The sequence below is a fragment of the Carettochelys insculpta genome, chromosome 13, assembly GCF_033958435.1.
Source record: "Carettochelys insculpta isolate YL-2023 chromosome 13, ASM3395843v1, whole genome shotgun sequence".
Taxonomy (NCBI): Eukaryota; Metazoa; Chordata; order Testudines; family Carettochelyidae; genus Carettochelys; species Carettochelys insculpta.
In genome coordinates, this window is record NC_134149.1 from 20,686,020 (window position 1) to 20,703,346 (window position 17,327).

General features: G+C 41.5%; 1 protein-coding gene across 1 annotated transcript; it reads right to left on the reverse strand.

Moving 5' to 3' along the window:
- Positions 1–4,332: 4,332 nt before the first annotated feature.
- Positions 4,333–17,056, reverse strand: FGF16 (fibroblast growth factor 16). Its single transcript, XM_075007871.1, has 3 exons — positions 16,783–17,056; positions 9,527–9,630; positions 4,333–4,740 (listed from the first exon to the last, which is right to left on the reverse strand). Exons 1-3 carry the CDS (start codon positions 17,054–17,056, stop codon positions 4,495–4,497), a joined length of 624 nt encoding a protein of 207 aa, XP_074863972.1. The 3' UTR covers positions 4,333–4,494.
- Positions 17,057–17,327: the final 271 nt, after the last annotated feature.

The following is a 17,327-nucleotide window of genomic DNA, read 5'->3' on the forward strand; positions in this document are numbered from 1 at the left end:
ACATCAGGATTGATTTATTCCTAAACCGTGCTGAGGAAGATCAGACTGTAATGACATAACCACAATACCATGCACAGATTTTTTGTTCCTTCACTCCTTTTCTTTTTCTCCTACCCAAGACCATCTCAGCCATTTAGTTGTGCCTGCTGAAGTCTGTCTGCAGTTAGAACAAATCACTGATCTGATGAGTTTAAAGCCTCTGGACAGCTACACAGTGAAGATTCCAGCCTTTCAGTGAGTAGTAGAGGAGTTTTTTCAGAATATTACTAAAATGCATGTGAGACAAAAATAGAGTTAAGGATTCTAGAGAAATTAGAAATCTGAGGGCAATATGCAGTGGAATTGGTATCTTTCTACTGCACAGGTTAGGGTTAGAAGGCAGATTTTCCTGGAGCCTAGGCAGGGGATCTACACTCCCTGGGTTCTATGGATCTTAGTCATACGAATTTATTGGCTGATGTTCCCAGTGAAGCAGAAGGAAAGGTACAACAGAGGCTACTGTGACTGCAATATTGCCTCTTCCATTGCTTCACAACTTGCAGGGATGAACCCTATCCTCTAAAATGCGCTTTCCTCTGAACTATGTAAGGCTAATGTTGGTGCAGATGAGGAGGGTTGTCTTGTCATTAGGGAACTGAACTATGAATTGTTAGGTCTAGGTGGTGGCCCCAATTCTGCCATTATTTCGTGGGTGAAGGAACACATACTTTAACTCTGTGCCTTCCTTTTTTTCTATAAATGTAAAATGCTATATTTTCCTTATGATATACTATAATAGTTTCAAATCTGTGTTCTACATGCAAAATAGTATTAGTTTGAGGAGGCATTTGAGACTGAAGCTGTCTTCAGCAGTAATATAACCTTTAGTCTTGGTCTACACTGGAGAGTTTTGTCAACAGAAGGGGCCTTTGTCAACATAACTCGAGGAGCATCCACACACTTAAAGTGCTCTGTTGACAGTCTCTTGACAGAACTCTGCATTTGTATCGATAGTGTTATCCCTCAAATATTTGAGGCATCACATGACAGAAGTGCAGTGCAGCCACTTCTGTTGACAGAGAGGACTTTTGGTTGCCAGGCAGCCCTTTGCAGAGCTGCCATTCTGTCTTCTGGCACCAGAGGGCAGTTGAAGTCCGGCGGGTCTCTCTTGACAGAGCAAGTTGTGTGCGGCAGCTATTTGTTGACAGAGGTTCTGTTGAGATTTCCCTGTCAGTGTGGACATAGTCTTAAGGTTTATTTGTAGCACTTGCACCTGTCCAGGTGAGTTTCTTCAGGACTTTGCTTAAATAAACAATGAGGAACGTAAACTGTCAACTTCAGGAAACAATATATACAATATACACAAACAAAATACACATTCAGCCTTTTTTCACTAATTAAAAACAAATTTCAAATTGAAGCATTGAAAACATGTTTTCCTATGGAATGGGATTTCAGAATCCATGCAATTCTTGTCAAAAAGACTACAAACTAAAGGAAATATGGATAGACTGTAAAATACTAATATTTCCTATACATTTAGGCTGTATCTACACAAGAGCATGCCCTGAGCTGCAATTTCAGAACCATTTGGAGGAATGAGAAACTGGCGAGATTGTCAAGAAGGGGAAGTAATGGTGGTAAAATCCTGTGTGCGTCAAACAGCTGTATTAACAATAAGTACACACAAAAAACTGATCTGACCAGCCTCAGTTTGATAAAACTACCATGGGATTCGAGTAAGGAGGTGGGAGCAGGCTAAGGCCTACAGTAGTTTGATTCCTACAGCTATTCATACAGCAACTTAAAGGCAAAGCTGAAACATGAGACAAGCAAAACATTTTTAAAGCTAGAGATCTTGAGTTTCTTTTACATATGAGATGTAAGTGGCTCAATACCTCAGCCATTATTACCTATTTGTATTTAAAGTGCAGGTGTACTCTACAGAGTGACCATGTAAAAATGGCACGTTTTGATTCAACAGACCTGATCCCTATGGCTGTGTCTACACTACAAAAAAACTTCAAAGTAAGGGAAAGCCTGCGTAGATGCTCTGCAAGCTACTTTGAAGTAGTGTCTAACTTCTAAGTTAACTTTGAAGTAGGATCCTAGTGTAGACGCACCCTAAGTGTATTCAGAGAGGGAATCTTGCTGATGTCAGTACCAGAATATCAACTGCACTCTTAACTTTGTACAGGCCATACAACTGAAGAGAAAGGGAGCTGGAATCTTGAGCTTCATCAGCAGAATTGGTTTTGTTACACTTGTCAATTGAGGGCAATACTACTGCACAGCACAAGTATTACCAAGGGCCCACTTTGGAGACACAAGGATAATTTGTACTGTAAAACCTCTTATCAGTAATAGTGGGGGTAGGCAGCAAGAGCTAGAACAAGAGAGAAACCAACTTAATTTTCTAGAGCTCAAGCTGAGTTTGCAGATCTAACAGGTAGAAAAACCACCTTTTAGCTAATTTACTCCAGTGATTTCCAACCTGGGGTCTGTGAGGGTAATGCAGAAAGTCCATGAAAAAAATAAGATAAAAAATGATCATAGAAAATAAGTTTTAAATAAATTTCAAAGTTAAAATTAATTATTTTTAAATTAAATATCTTCCAATAATGTTCTTTATTGCTGACCAAAAAAATCTATTTTGTGGTTTCTGGGTCCATGAATGGTTTGTCGGGGGAGGTTGCGGGAATTGGTAGTCCGCTCTAGTGAAGAGGTTGGGAACCACTGCTCTATTCAGTGCAGCAGTAATGTGCTGAATCAGGGTCTTAACTTGATGACTGAGCACATTTGACCTGCAATCAGTTGGAAAAAAATTATCTGAACATTGCATTAGGTGATTTGCACAGAGGGTTCCCTTCAGAGATGGCTGATTGAGGAAATGAAGACAGAACAGCATGTGCTCTAGTGGTTGTTTGAACTAGGCCATTTTAGTGGCAGTAAGGAACGTTGACTGGGAAGCCCATAAGCTGCCCTTTTCTTGAGTCATTAATGCCAGACACTGGTTATTCTTCAGGCAATACTCGTGGCTGAGATTGTCATCACTATGATAAAGTAAATATTTTCAAACTCTCTTAGTGGTTTAATTTTTGCTATGTTTTTTCTTTCTGCAAGGCCTCTGCCTACGTCCATTGACTATTTATTTACAGCATTAATTCCGGATTCATTGGTTAGCAGGATTGTTGCTTGATGTTCTCTTTACTTTTTAGAATGGACCTTTAATCAGTCATTAAATCTGTCACATTTACCAGAATCCCACTAGTACATAAGTAAATATTGCATATTTGTTCAGAACTACTTGGAATTCCTTAAAGGTCTTTTTTAGTATGCATCATTGGCTAATTAATATTTGTGAAGTGCTCAGAAGATGCAAGGCACTGAGTGTAGACAAACTGAAAGTGCTGAAGATGTTGAATATTATGCACATCACTTTAACATCAGTTGTGTATGAGTGATCTGCATCTTTGTGTCATTGCAAGATGTCTTCTGGAGTTAAATCTTGCCTGGCATATTGTTTTAGTTTACCTGTATTACTGTAGCTGAGAAAAGTCTGAGTGAAATCCTGCTTTCATGGAAGTCATTGGGAGTCTTGCCCCAATAAAATGTTATCTTGACTTGATTGGCTGCTGCCTGTCAGTGTTATCACACATTAGCAAGTGCATTCCTTCACAGATTTGTGCTGCCCGGCACAAAATTTGTTTACCTCCACCTCAACCCAAAATGCTGTACTATTTGTTCTCATGGTGAGTGAACAGAACAAAAGGTTAGTGAGAAATTCACAATATAAAGACAATTTTATTGCCAGTATGCTTTTAAATCTTTTTGTTTTTTCTCCTGTTTCAGTAGGACCTTATTCTTCCTGATGAAAATCCGGTCATAACATCTCTCATTAAAAATAAAGTTATTTTGAAATAAATAAATATATAAAATAAATATCATATACATTTTATAAATAGTTTTGTCCTTATGCACAGTATCCTTGCTTACATCTTAATAATGTTTCCCACCCTCACTCCCACCCTCAACAGCAGGAAAAAAAACACACCCCATCAGGACTAGTCCATTATAATCCATAGCACAAATTCCAGGGCCACTTCAGCAGGGTACCATTTGAAGGGCATATTCTTAAAACATAACTATTCCAAGCTTACCAGCAGCATCTGTATCAGTTCTGTGGTCTTATTCTTTAAGTTGGTTGGTTGGTTGGTTTTGTTTTGAAACATCATTGCATGTTAATATTCCACCTCTCTCATAACCACCAGGTAAAGCAAGTGAATGAAAATGAAAGATTATATGGAGGGCTCCCTCCCCAGACCCCACCCCCAACAAACAGCCCAGCTTCAATATACACTTTTAACAATGAGGAGAATGGCAGTGTTGAATTCAATGTAAGTGCTTTTCTATGTTATCTAAATTTATAGGAATGATGGAATGATTTAACATAGTGCTCCAGGGAGAAGCTTGAGAATCCAAGTATGTACATTGATTGGACAGCTGCAGGAAACATCACCTATAGTGGAAAAGATCTCTGTATATTGCTGGTATTTTAGCAGGGTCCACAGGTCTGGGTAAAAAATGAGTGAACTTCTGGTGTCTCTTAGTCCTGTATCCTTCACGAGGTGAGCCATCCTTGTTCAAAGCCACATAGTACTGTCTCTCAGAGTCGGTGTGTTTGTAGAGGGTCGAGGCATACGTGTTGTACCAGTTTTCTTCAAACTGCTCTCGGAAAACGCACTCTCTTGTAAGTTTCTTCTGTGTTGGTGGATGATGAAGAGAAAAGACATGCATATGATTTATAATTGTATTTCTTTATAGACTCCATTTCTCCCTCATCTTGCACCTCAATCTCCTGAACTTTCTTGGCTTCCTCATTCTGGCTCCCCTGAGGATGTCTAACGCTGACAGTGAAGTTCCCCCTTACAACATGCCTCCCTTCCCATTCATCAATTCTAGAGATGTCTGAAATTCTAACAGCCTAGGTCCAAATACCCCTGAACCTTGAGAGCACAAGATTTATATGTATACATAACATACAGGTACTTTGGGCTGACTAGTGACTGGAAGTGAAAGTTTTCATTTCCACAGTTCAAATAACCCTGAAATGCATTTTGAACTGTCAGAGCACACACAACAATATAAAATATAATAAGGCAAGTGCTACACAGACTACAGTCTCTGGAAAAAGCAAGAGCACTGTGGTCTGAGGCCATAAACAACCAAAACAACTGAAGAATTGTACAGCCCACAAAAAACAAAAATGTTATGTTCCCCTGGCAGAGAATAACAGAAATTGAGATGCCAGGGAAACTGAGGGAGATACACCTAGATAATCCCGGTGAGTGGTTCATACCCACCTAATGCAGAAAGCAACCCCCTCCTCCCCACCCCCAAGCTCACAGCCAGTCTGACTTGGGGGAAAATTCTCCCAACCATACATATGCTGATCAATTAGACTTGGGGTAGTCAATTATTTTTGACAAGGAGCAATTTTTTGCTCAATGTATAAACAAACAGATTTTGGGGTCTGAAGTCTAGATTTGGCTTACTGTCTGCCTTTGTGGCCAAACCGAGTTAGACACTAAGCATGTGAGCAAGAAACAGCCACCTAAGCATCTGAGAGTTTGAATACTTCACGTCACCTCAAAGCCTTTGTCCTTCCATCTAGTGACCCATCTGCAGCTGTGGCCATCCTCATGGTTCAGAGGAAGGAGATCTTTTGTTTAAAAAAAAATCCCAGAAAACATTGGAAGAATCCCTTCCTGTCCCTTGCTGTGGTCCACTACAACCCTGAAGCATGAGCTTTAGGAATATATCAGGTAAACTGGAAGTGAGCCTTAGGACAGCTAAGCCTTGTCCTGCCCTGCATCACAAGCACCCCCATCATACAACCACACTCATAAATTGCACAGCTCTCTCAAAACTATTCAAGTTGTTTGCCTCCTGCCCACTTCCCTCATTTTTCCCACAACCCCTTCTTGGGAGTCTGTTCTAGTTTGGGCATGGAACCAGTGTAATTAGCCATCAGAGGATCATCTCAGCCGAGGGAAATTCTCAGCTGACACAGAGTCACTGGTGTGACTAGAACATAGGAGACATCTGGGGCCTTCCTCTCTCCCATTGATCCCTGTCTGCCATAACTTGCATCTTGGGACTTTTGGCTGCTGGTGTTTGACATTAAACATCCAAGGGACATGCACCAAGCTGACACATTTGCATGGAAGGTTGTATGCTTCTAATTGCAAAAGGACAGGTTAGCTCTGTCACAGAAGAGATTTGTAATTAAACCTCTACATTATCAATATAAAGATTTATTAAACAGAAAAAAAGCACTGAGAGAGCAGATGCCTTTGATCTTCGGGGGCTATTAAATTCACACACACAAATTAATGTAAGATTGGCAGAGAGAAAAATGATTTCCTTACTGAACCCTTACAAAAATACTAGACTATCCAACAGCAATCTCTGCAAATATAGCACTAACACTGTCTCAACCTATCCTTAATCAGGATGCCACACTCCAGAAGGCCCTGGGTGACATGCCTGTTCTCTCCTACAGACAACCTCCCAACCTCATGAGGATCCTCACTAACAGCCACAGTCTATACCCTGGGAATACCAGTCCTGGAACCTTTCCTTGCAGCAAAGCCCGCTGCCATCTTTGTCCACATATCTTCTCTGGAAATACCATCACTGGACCTAACCAGGTTACTCACAGAATCATGGGCACTTTCTCATGCTCCTCTACTAACATTATATGCCATCATGTGCCAACAATGCCCAGATGCTTTGTATATTGGACAGACTTCTAACTCCCTTAGACAAAGGGTTAATGGGCACAAACAGACATTAAAACACTCCAGATCCACAAACCAGTCAGTCAACATTTTAATGGAATGGGGCATACTGTCAATGACTTAAAGGTATGTGTGTTACTGAAAAGGAATTATCGAACCGTTCTGGAAAGAGAAACAGGCAAGCTGGCTTTCATATTCAAATTCGGCTCATGAACACATGGTTTAAATCGTGATGGGAACTTTCTGAGTCACTATAGGGGCTCGTCTGCATACTTGGCTCAATCTAATTCTTGACCTCCCCCGCCACCCCTCCACTCTCTGATTTGCTCACCTTGATTATCTTTTTCTGATTTGTCCTCCTTGCTTACTGTTTTTGGTTCTCTGTGCCTTAAATATTGAGTCTTTTCTGGTCTGCCTATGGTCTGAAGAAGTGGGTCTGTCCCACGAAAGCTCACCTAATAAACTATTTTGCTAGTCTTTAAAGTGCTACTTGACTGTTTTTTGTTTTTATCCTAATCTGTGAACATATAGCACATCAATTGAGCGAAGATCCCTCCTTTTTGCCCTATTCTATCCATGCATAATGTCACAAAGTGCATTGACATATAATTCTCTGCCAAGATGCTTACCAAATATTAGCCATCTGTGTTGAGTAGGTTGTAGGACAGTTCAACATAATTTCAAATTAGATAATAAGATCTTTAGGGCAGAGAGTGTGTGTTCGTATGCTGACTAGGATAAATGGGCCCTAAGCCTAATGGACATTTTTCATCATCAGGATGATATAAATAGTTTAAAATAGTAATGATCATGTGGCAGGCTGTGATTTTTCAGAAACAAGGCTAAGGTTTGAGCATCACCATGCATAAACTCTGTACTATGTTGCACAATCTCTATATATTTAGACATGTCTTATCAGTCAGTTAAATGTATGTAATATAGCTGAATTAATTTACTCTGAACCCCAATTGCCTTTTTTCTGTTTAAATGTGCAGCCTTAACATTGCATACACGTAGGTCTCTGAATTTAAATTTTGGGATTTTTTTTTATTTGGAGGGGTATTTTAAAGGGCCTGAGGGGGTGAACAAGAAATTGCCTATAAAGAAGATCATGAAGAGAAACAGGGTTTGTTCAAGTGGTAGCATGTGGGGGAAGGGGTGTTCAGAATTTTGCTGCTTTTGTTTGTCTGGCTTTTTGTAAAGGTTTATACAATCCAGAGAAAACCAGTTTACTACTGAGTGTGACTTTTAACGTGATTTGGTTCAATCAGTGTTTAAAAAAAATTGTCCTGTTCAGTTTGACCCAGCTTTATTTCAACTTGGGTTGAATTGACTAAGAATGGATTTTAAACTACACTGAAATGAGTTCCTTTTAGACAAAAGTAAGTGTGTCCAACATTGGTTTGCATTGATTTAACTAAACTAGTACAAATTTGTATGTGTAAACATGGCCTGGAGGGGATTCTTTGTTCTTTAAGTTGATTAGCTTAAACAAGTTCTGAACTGAAAGAACACACTCGAACTGAAATTAAAGCTGAAATCCTGACCATACTACAGTCAATGGAAAGTTTGCCTTTGACTTCAGTTGGGTATAGGTTATCATCTAGAGCATCCACAAAGAGGTTTGCATCCATTTAACTGATCATTTTAAAGTCTGATTTGAGTTAAAATTGGTAGTTTTCTCATGTAGACTAAGTCTAATATTGATGGATTGTGTTGGGTGTATTTCCATAAGATATTTACAGCCTCCATTCTGTAGCAGCCCATGGGCCTATTTCATCAGGCATGAATGGGATGTCACAAAGGGGGTGGACTTTATTAACTTTCATAAGAAATCTGAACTGATACCTGTGCCAAAGACTTTTTCAATCACAGAAATTTCTGTTCTTTCAGGACTACCAAAGCCTGATTCCTCCACAAGAATATCTACCACAGTCATTGTCTGGAGGGCTTTTCCAGCTGTTTTGGAGTTGCTGGTAAGCAAAACAAGTCTTTCTTCTTCATCAATTTAAAACAGGCTGAAGTGTCTTTCCAATGGGATGAGACCAAAAATGGAAAACTTCACTGCCAAGGGGGCATTTTTAGAAGGTTATGAGAACACAGGAGTTATAATGAAAGTCCCACCATAGCTTTAAATACAGCTTTCATTATTGAAAAGCTATAATATAAATGTATGCATCTCCCAATGTGTGTATATATATATTCCAGCATGAACCCATATCATTCAGAGAAGGAAAGCAACACGCTGTTCCAATGACAGAATTCATACACACACCCTGATGATGTGCTATAATTTGTATTCTTGCCTTTAGTTTAACCACAATACCCCTGAATGGCTGAACCACAAGTTAGCTACACAGAGCTCCCAAAGGCTGATAACAAAAGCTTTATATTGAACACATTCTTGTTTGTTGTCTTTATCACACATATTTTGTCAGGTTTTGTTAGCCTGAGGATTGGTTTCTCTCTGCTTTCTTCACATCTTTCAACTTCGGTTGTTAATATGACGACGGGGAGTAACTGATATAGGTGGAGCTATGTGGCATCCATAGGTGCAGCACAGAATCATGCGACTGGTCGTAGCAGGCTTGCAGATGACCATGTGAGTAGGGACGGCTGGCAGCATATGGGGTGAGTCTGTTGGACTGCCAGAAGTATATGGGCAGTACGCAGGCGAGCCCAGCTCTCAGAAGGCACTGTGTATGCTTTATTGTAGTGCAGTGATTATAAAACCTCAAACTTACCGACCCATACAGCTCGCCTCTCTCGTTCATTCCGAGGTAGAGTCCTGAATCCACCCCACGGATACTAACCAGCCCCACCGCCAGGCTAATGAACTCCAAAATCCCTAAAACAGAGTAGAAACACAGACAGTTCAGAAAACAGAAGTGACACCAGGTAAAAATAAAAATAAATTGGCCTTCCCTGGCGTGTTTTGAAGAGCCCTTTGTTTACAGGTTGTTCAATGGCCCCTGACTTTCCTCTTGCTCACACAAATGTAACCCCTTGATTTGCCTCTGAAATCCTCACTTGTAAAGCATTACGAAAGCATAGCAGAGTTTATCATTAGTTTCCTCATCAGTCACCACAGGTCAGGTGAATCTACTTTGTGCCTGGGCTGGTAAATTTTCCTGAACATTCTGGAAGACTCTGCAGTGATAATGTTTATCATCGCCTGACAGGAAGGGGTTGATGGCCCCCACCATGCAACCTATTTGTGGACAGTCTGTGGGAATTTACTGGACAGCTCTACAGAGGTTTGTGGTGATGGTACTGCAGAGCTTTGGATGATTTCCCTCTTTGTTCCCAGGTTATGTACTGGTGTCTGCATGTGTGCCGTTTGCGAGTGCAGACATTTCAGCTAATTCAGTGGGAGCTATGGCATGAAAGAGAAGTGTGTGTTCACTTCCCCAGACCCAGCTTCTGTTCAAACTGATGGGAGAGTCGGGCAGTGGAAACCCATCTCCTTCCCTCGAACCCTGAATACGGCTCTGAGTCTATTACCACAGCTCCTAGAATGTTCCGCCCAGGGTGAGCACACCTCCCCCACCCTGTTCGTGTTACCTCACGCAGCTCCTCTTAGGCGCATGCCCCAGAATTCTCAATGCACCACGTGCGGGGAGTGCAGCTACCTGCCTCCTGGGATCCATGTGGCTTGAAAACCTCCCCTCCCACGGGCACCCCCTTTGGAAATGTACCTTCCAGTAAGTCAAGGGTATCGCAAATACACCTAGGACAGTGGCTAACTCCCCATGCCCACCACCTCAGCTTCCCTCCACTCCCTCTGTCAGCCTAGTCATTTGGCTGTGCTGCACAACTGTGTTGTGCTGGCAGCTAATCCAATGGCAATGAGAGAGTCTCTTCCTAGTTTATTTTAAATTTTGCACCCAGTAAACTGTTTTTAGTTTTACTGCCCAGTAGGTGTCTTGAAACGTGTGTGGTGGTCCAATTATCCTGTCTGATGCTAAAATACTGGTAGCTTAGTGCCCTTCTTTTTCTACATGCGCCAGCTGTGAAGGCAGTCCCAGATTAAGCTGTCCACACCACTGACTAATATTGTGAGTGCGATCAAATTTCCACTAAGGTCAATGGGAACTGCTGGGAATTGAGCACTTTTGAAAATTAGGTCACTTATTTGGGAACTGAAATATCAGGATCAGAGCCAAAATTTAGACTTCTACTTTTTAAAAATTCTGGCCTAAATGTTCTTAATGGATTGGCACACACATTTTCTAGAGGGTTAAATTTGTAGCCATATTCAGTTTAGGGAAACTTATCCTTCCTGTGACCCAAACTCATGTCTAACAATAAAGTGAGTCACCTTATTGTGACTCGACTGTAAAAAATGGAAAAATACAAATTGTTTTCCTACATTCTGTGATTTCTACAGAGGGGTGGCAGGATCCAGCAATGACTTGTTTTCTAGCAAACTGGGAGTTCACTCCAGCCTTAGACAAACATTCCAGTCAGACAGTCTGGGGGAATACTGGGGACTCTTTAAGAAAAGGTCTTTGATATTGGCAAGGAGGGAGAGGGGGCTTTTTAGAAGGCCCAGTGAACACAGGACTGGCTTATACTCTAGACTGGGGAGGTTTTCTGCTCACTACTGTCATGTTATCTAGGAGGCAGCCCAGTCCAGTGCAGAGGGAGTCAAGAGGCCTAGCTTCTATTTCGTCTCCTCCTCACTAATTCTGTAACATGGGGTAAGTTACTTAACCTCTGCTCTTTTGCAAAGTGCTTTGCGATGTCCAGATTTAAAGAGCTATATAATTGTTAACTGTTATGCTATATCATTTTGTTTCCTTATTATAGACATTGACTTTTAATCCATAAGATTTCCTTTCCCAGAGGTACAGACCTTGCTGAGTGAGACTATTTTTATTTGTTCTTTTTTGTTGCTGAAGTAGAATATTTAGTTAACCAACTTATTGTGCTTTGGAATTTTATTGCATCTGTGGTGAATACATTTATCTTCTTGCAGTTTCACAATCAGCAATATTTGAGATGGGACATGAGGCAATGTGCCAAGAGCATTAATAAATAAAAGGGAGGGGAAAAAGTTTTAGACTGAGTGGGAAAAGTCTGAATGAGAGGCTCACAGAAGGGAACAGGAATATAGCACATTTGTAGAAACTGGTACCCTTTTTGTCACCCGGTAAGATTAACTATTTTTTATCTGAGTGAGCAATGCCTGAAAAAGTGTGAGAACAGTGAATCTATTATGCCACCAACCCTCTATTTCCACAGCATGTAGGTGCCTCATAACACCCTTGTGAGGGATGTACTACTTACCCCCATTTTAGAGATGGGCAAGTGAAGCACAGAAAAAGCCTGAGTGACTTGTCCAAGGTATAATAGGAAACCTGTGTCACCGCTAGAAGTTGAACTGTAGTTTTTCAAGTTCTAGACTAATAAACTAAGTACTAAACTCTCCTTCTTTCCAAATGGATGCATAAACCAATTCTTATCTTACTCTGGGGTAGATAGCTTCCTCTGTTTTTGTAAGTACTTAATCTTTTTTCCAGTACAGTCATGACAATCTCTTTGACAATGTCACTAGTAACATTCTTCTTTTCTAGTCTTTTGAGAGGAACTCAGAAAAGCGAACCAAAGACAACTATGTTGAAATAACATTAAGAGCGTAACTTAAACCCACAAAGTCAGGAGAGAGAGTGAAGATTGAAAAAATGTGGGCGGACATCCATCTTGTCCTTAACTCACTCCAATTGCTAGACAAAATTGCAGCTTTATGCCTCTGATCTCCACCAGCACAGGGAGTGGCCACTGGGGTTAGATCAAGAATTTACTTTTTAACTGTAGTGGGGTGTGTTTATGAAAGTACATGATTTTCTTTTCAACACTTGCCTCTTCTATTGTGACTTGCTTATTCATTTTGCTTGCTCTTTGAGTCCCTCTGTATAATATTCTGAAAGATTTGACAGAAGTCTTGCTGGATGAAGTAAACACTGAAGGGCTGTATAACTTTCTAGCCACCTTTTGGAATGGCCAGATCCCACTCTGTTACATTACTAAATGAATATCTTAAGGAACAGTTCAGCTGGCTGCACCTGTCTCTTTTTGCACAATTATATCCATGTGCATGGGTATAGAAGCATCAGATGTTGTACTGATCTCTACAAACCTAAAGCTTCAGCTAGAAACCTCAACAACTGTTTGGTAACAGGTGCACTGAAGTATGAATGTCAAAGTCTTCAGAGGAGCTTCCTCTATAGATTTCACTAGTTTACCCCTCCCTCCAGTAAATGCCAAACTTCAATAAAGACTTTTAAAAAATCTGTGTGGGGGGCAGTTCTATTAAGTGTCCTTATTATTCTCTAGTCTATACTTCAACAATTTGAGTCTTTTCTCAGTTACACATATAAATTGAGTAACACTGATGTAAAATAGTAACAGAGAGAATGCCGTGCTACTCTATATACTATCAAAACAAAAAAGCAGTCCAGTAGCACTTTAAAGAAAGCTCATCACCTAATAAATTATTCTGTTAGTCTTTAAAGTGCTGCTGGACTACTGATATAAAACTGACATAAGGCAGAAGGGAATTGGTCCATGGCTGCAAGGAGTTTTCCCTGTGAGCATTTCTCCCTGAGGAACTAGTTAATTCAAAATCCCTTCAGATTTCTGCAAATCATCGGTTTCTTTGGTATAGAAAAAGGTCCTGGCAGATAACTGAGATCCAGTTTCAAATTCTTCCAGTTTCATCTATGATTTGTTAGGTATAGCTACTAGTTCTGTGTTGACATCCAGGAACTTCTCCAACATGAGACCTAAGCTTTGCTCCACAAATTCCAGAGAGTCTCCAGGATTCTGAGCTAATCCCATTCCAAGAGAAGTTTACTTCAACCTACCGGCTATGCTATTCTTCATAAAGAAGATACAATTATTGTCTTTATTCTTTTAACTTATCTGCTGAATCCCACAGTAGCACTCCCTTTCTTGGCTCCAGAGGCTAGGAGCTCCTCACCATAGTTCTGTGACATTTTGCTTCTTTGTCTTTAAACGTCTTGCACAAGTTTAGACTCTGTATTTGGGGATGCATCAGCAGAGGACGGTGCAGGCACAGAATGCTTTTTCCTGAATCCTATCCAATATCATGAGCTAGATAACAAGTCCAGTTCCACCCTTTCTCCCAGCTGCAGATGGCTAGATGCCATTGCTGTAGTGTTCCCTAGTGCTACCCTTGGAGTGAATCTAATTATCTGCTTAGGACCTCAAGGTGTACCTTCCCAGTCTATGGGTCCTGTCACACTAGCACCCAAATCTCAGGAGTTTCTAAATCTGGCCATCTTTAAACTTAGTACCCTAAAGTAAACTTGATCAACTTCTACTGTAGTCTAAATCCTTCACCATGCTTTCCCACTTCTCAGGAATTGTGCAGTCTGTCTCTTTCTGGTAATAATTCATTCTCTTCTGACTGGTGCATGCAAAATTCAGGAATGCATTGGTACATGAAATTCTAATACAAACCAGACCAGTTACACTGGAATTTAAATATTCATGGCTACTGAATGCAGATGGTGAATATGGTGTGCCAATACATTATTACTTTGCTTCTTGGTTACAGCTAAACTCAGTCCAACTTTATCTGAACATGAGGATTCCAGTGCAATCCTCTGGGGTTTTGCCCTGCAATTACAACAAATAACTATTTATTTTACACTGCCTTTGGGAAAACCCCGAAGGAGAAATCTGTAATACTTTATATCTGACGTCTGGTCTAGTTTACGTAGCTGGATGCCAACTGCTAAAACACTTATGGAATGCTAACGTTTCAATTTATTGAACACACGCTATGATTAACTCTTAATCTTAACCTTGCAAAACTAATGAATTCTATTTGCTTGTTTTAATATGTACAGTTTCCAAACTTTGTTTAGAGACCAATTTATTTTATTTCAAACTTTAAAAAGTGTAACTGGGTAAAGTTCTGTCATTAGATGCTGACGGTTTGCCTAAAGATATGTAAAAAATGAGCAGAAAAGAAGTAATAAAGCAGCAGAAGATTAAACTAAAAATATACAATAGATACAAAGGGCTTTCTTTCAGCTCCCCTTAATATGGGAACCCATCACATGTTGTGTGATGAAAGGGAAAAGATATGTGTCTTTCGAGAGGTAATTAAAGAGCACTTGCCCCATGAGCCTATTACTACCTTACTCTGACCTGTGGGTTATGACATTTTTGTTGATTTAGGCAAAGACATGCTACCTGCACCTGGTGTTTATGTAAGGTATACCACATAGTCAAGGGTTGGGTATTTTGTTTTATTCCAATCGGTTTGAAATCCTTGCTTTCAAACAAAAACGAAAATATTAATAAACTATTATTTCTCAAATAAAATTTTTGTATAACACAATGTAGAAGACAGAATAGAAATCCTTTCAGTCAAGAGTTAAACTACTGCAAGCCCCGAAAAGTCACCAAAATGTTTCTTCCAACCTGTTGACTGCAATTGATATCCCCAACAGGGGACTTGTTGATAGTTTACACAGACACCTGCACTATTTGCCAAAGTAGCAGGAGTTTTTCTTAGATCTGTTCAGACTTACTGTACTTATGTGCTTGTGGCTTGAAATGCATTTTTCAAAGATTACATAAAGTCTCAGAGATCTGTGAGTCTCTGTGACACTGATACACAGACTCTGAAGTCTTTCCCAGTTTTCCCCTCTATGCTAGGTAAACCAGCAACCTTCTGGCTACCCTCCTTCCTCTGTTCCTTCTTCTGAAGGTTAGGGTCACCAATTAATTTCTCAACAACAGTAAAAATCCTGCTCATGTGATTCTGCTTGGGGGATATTCTTCATGGCTAATCAAGAAGGCAAAGAAAGGACTGGAGACTACAAAATATGCAAAGGCAAAAAAGGGAAAGATTTGTTTTCCCACTGTTCTGGCTCTTCTTTCTTTTGCCTTTCTAGCTCCTGTGAGCTTCAGAGATTGGAACAGAGCTGAAGTAGCTAGGGAGTTGCTTAAAAAAGTTTTTGTGCACCTGCAGGAGGACTGAGCACTGGAAGAATAGGAAATTGAAAATAAAAAATGCCCAAATATCTGGGGAGTGAGCTCATTTGTTTAGAATGTTAATTATACCCATTCCAGGGATGATTTATATTAATAGTGTAATTAGTTTTGTATGTGAGACAGGCGCCTGGGCTCTTTGAACAAGTCCATAAAGAAACCAGGCAGCCCCGGAGCCCTCGCATGTACTCAGCAGAGTGAAGACACCTGTTTGTTGGACGGGGGAAGATGGGTAGACCAGCCTGCCTCTCGGAAGGGAGGAGAAAGGGGGAGTTTGCCGCTCGCTTTCGGGGCGGGGGAGGGGAATTGATCCTAAGGCTGCGCTACAGAGGGTGCAATGAGGAATTAAAAAAAAACAGGTCGCAAAGAAAGAGGACGAAGCCGAGGCAAGCACGTGCTTTGGAAGCTCACCAAGTTCAGGCTTTTCAGGCTGTAAACAGTGTTCGCAAGGTGCCTCGTGGGTCCTTTTCTGCTCTCCTGCGGGAGTCCCGCCAGTTTATCCAGATAAGGTGCCCCTGAGCCTGTCCCCTCCCCCCCGAGGACGGGCAGCCAAGGCCCGAGACTAGCGCCCCACCCCCCCAAGCGTCTGCGCCCTCCCGGGAACCCTGGCTGCGCCCAGGCGGGGCAGAGCTCCCCCGTCCGAACCTCAAGCGGGCCAGCCAGGCGCAGCAGGCGGCTCGATGCGCCCGGAGCAATGCGAAGAATGCGGCGCCCGCCTTGTGCTCCAGCGCAGGGGGGAGAAGTGCGCGGAGCCAGCCTTGGCCCGTGGAGGCGAAGGGAGGCGCAGTCAGGCTCCCCGACGTGCTTTGTGTGGGACGGCGGGGAAACTCGCCCAGACCCGAAGCAATCGGTGGAAGAGTAAGAGTGGAACACCCCGCCCTTGCACCCACACCCGCCCCCGCGGGCTCTGCAGCTCCCACACGCAGAGGGGAAAAACAGTGATAAAGGACAGAAGCCCCTTTCTTACCGAATCTGCTGTGATCTTGCCTGGTGCCATGCACCGTGCCATTGGGGAAGATTTCCAGATGAAAGCCCGTCCTGCAGTAAAGCTGCCTCCGCCTGAGGATGCCTTTAAGGTGGGCAAAGTCAGTGGGAGATCCCCTCTGGAGCCTTCCTTCGATCTGGCCCAATCTCTCATTCAAAAAACCAGGAGAATCAGCTAACGCCACGTTCCCAAGAGAGGAGGAAAATCCATGCAAATCCAAATCCAGGGATCCAAGAAAGCCCCCCACCTCAGCCATCGCAATAGCTGTGCGTGTGTATGTGTGTGTGAGAGAGAATAGGGAATGCCCGTGCAAACAATCAAAAAAATTGCTGGTCTCTTTTTAAAAGTGTGTATATAGATATTAAATATAAATGATCAGCTGTGAGCTTGGCTGCCTTCAAGTAACTTCTCTACCCTCTCAGTGTCTGATTTGAACGCCTGACCTTGCTTTGAATAAAAGTATTGTTTTTCCTTTGCATTGATCTCCTCTTGCCTTTCATAGCTGGATATGTCCAGCTATCAGATGC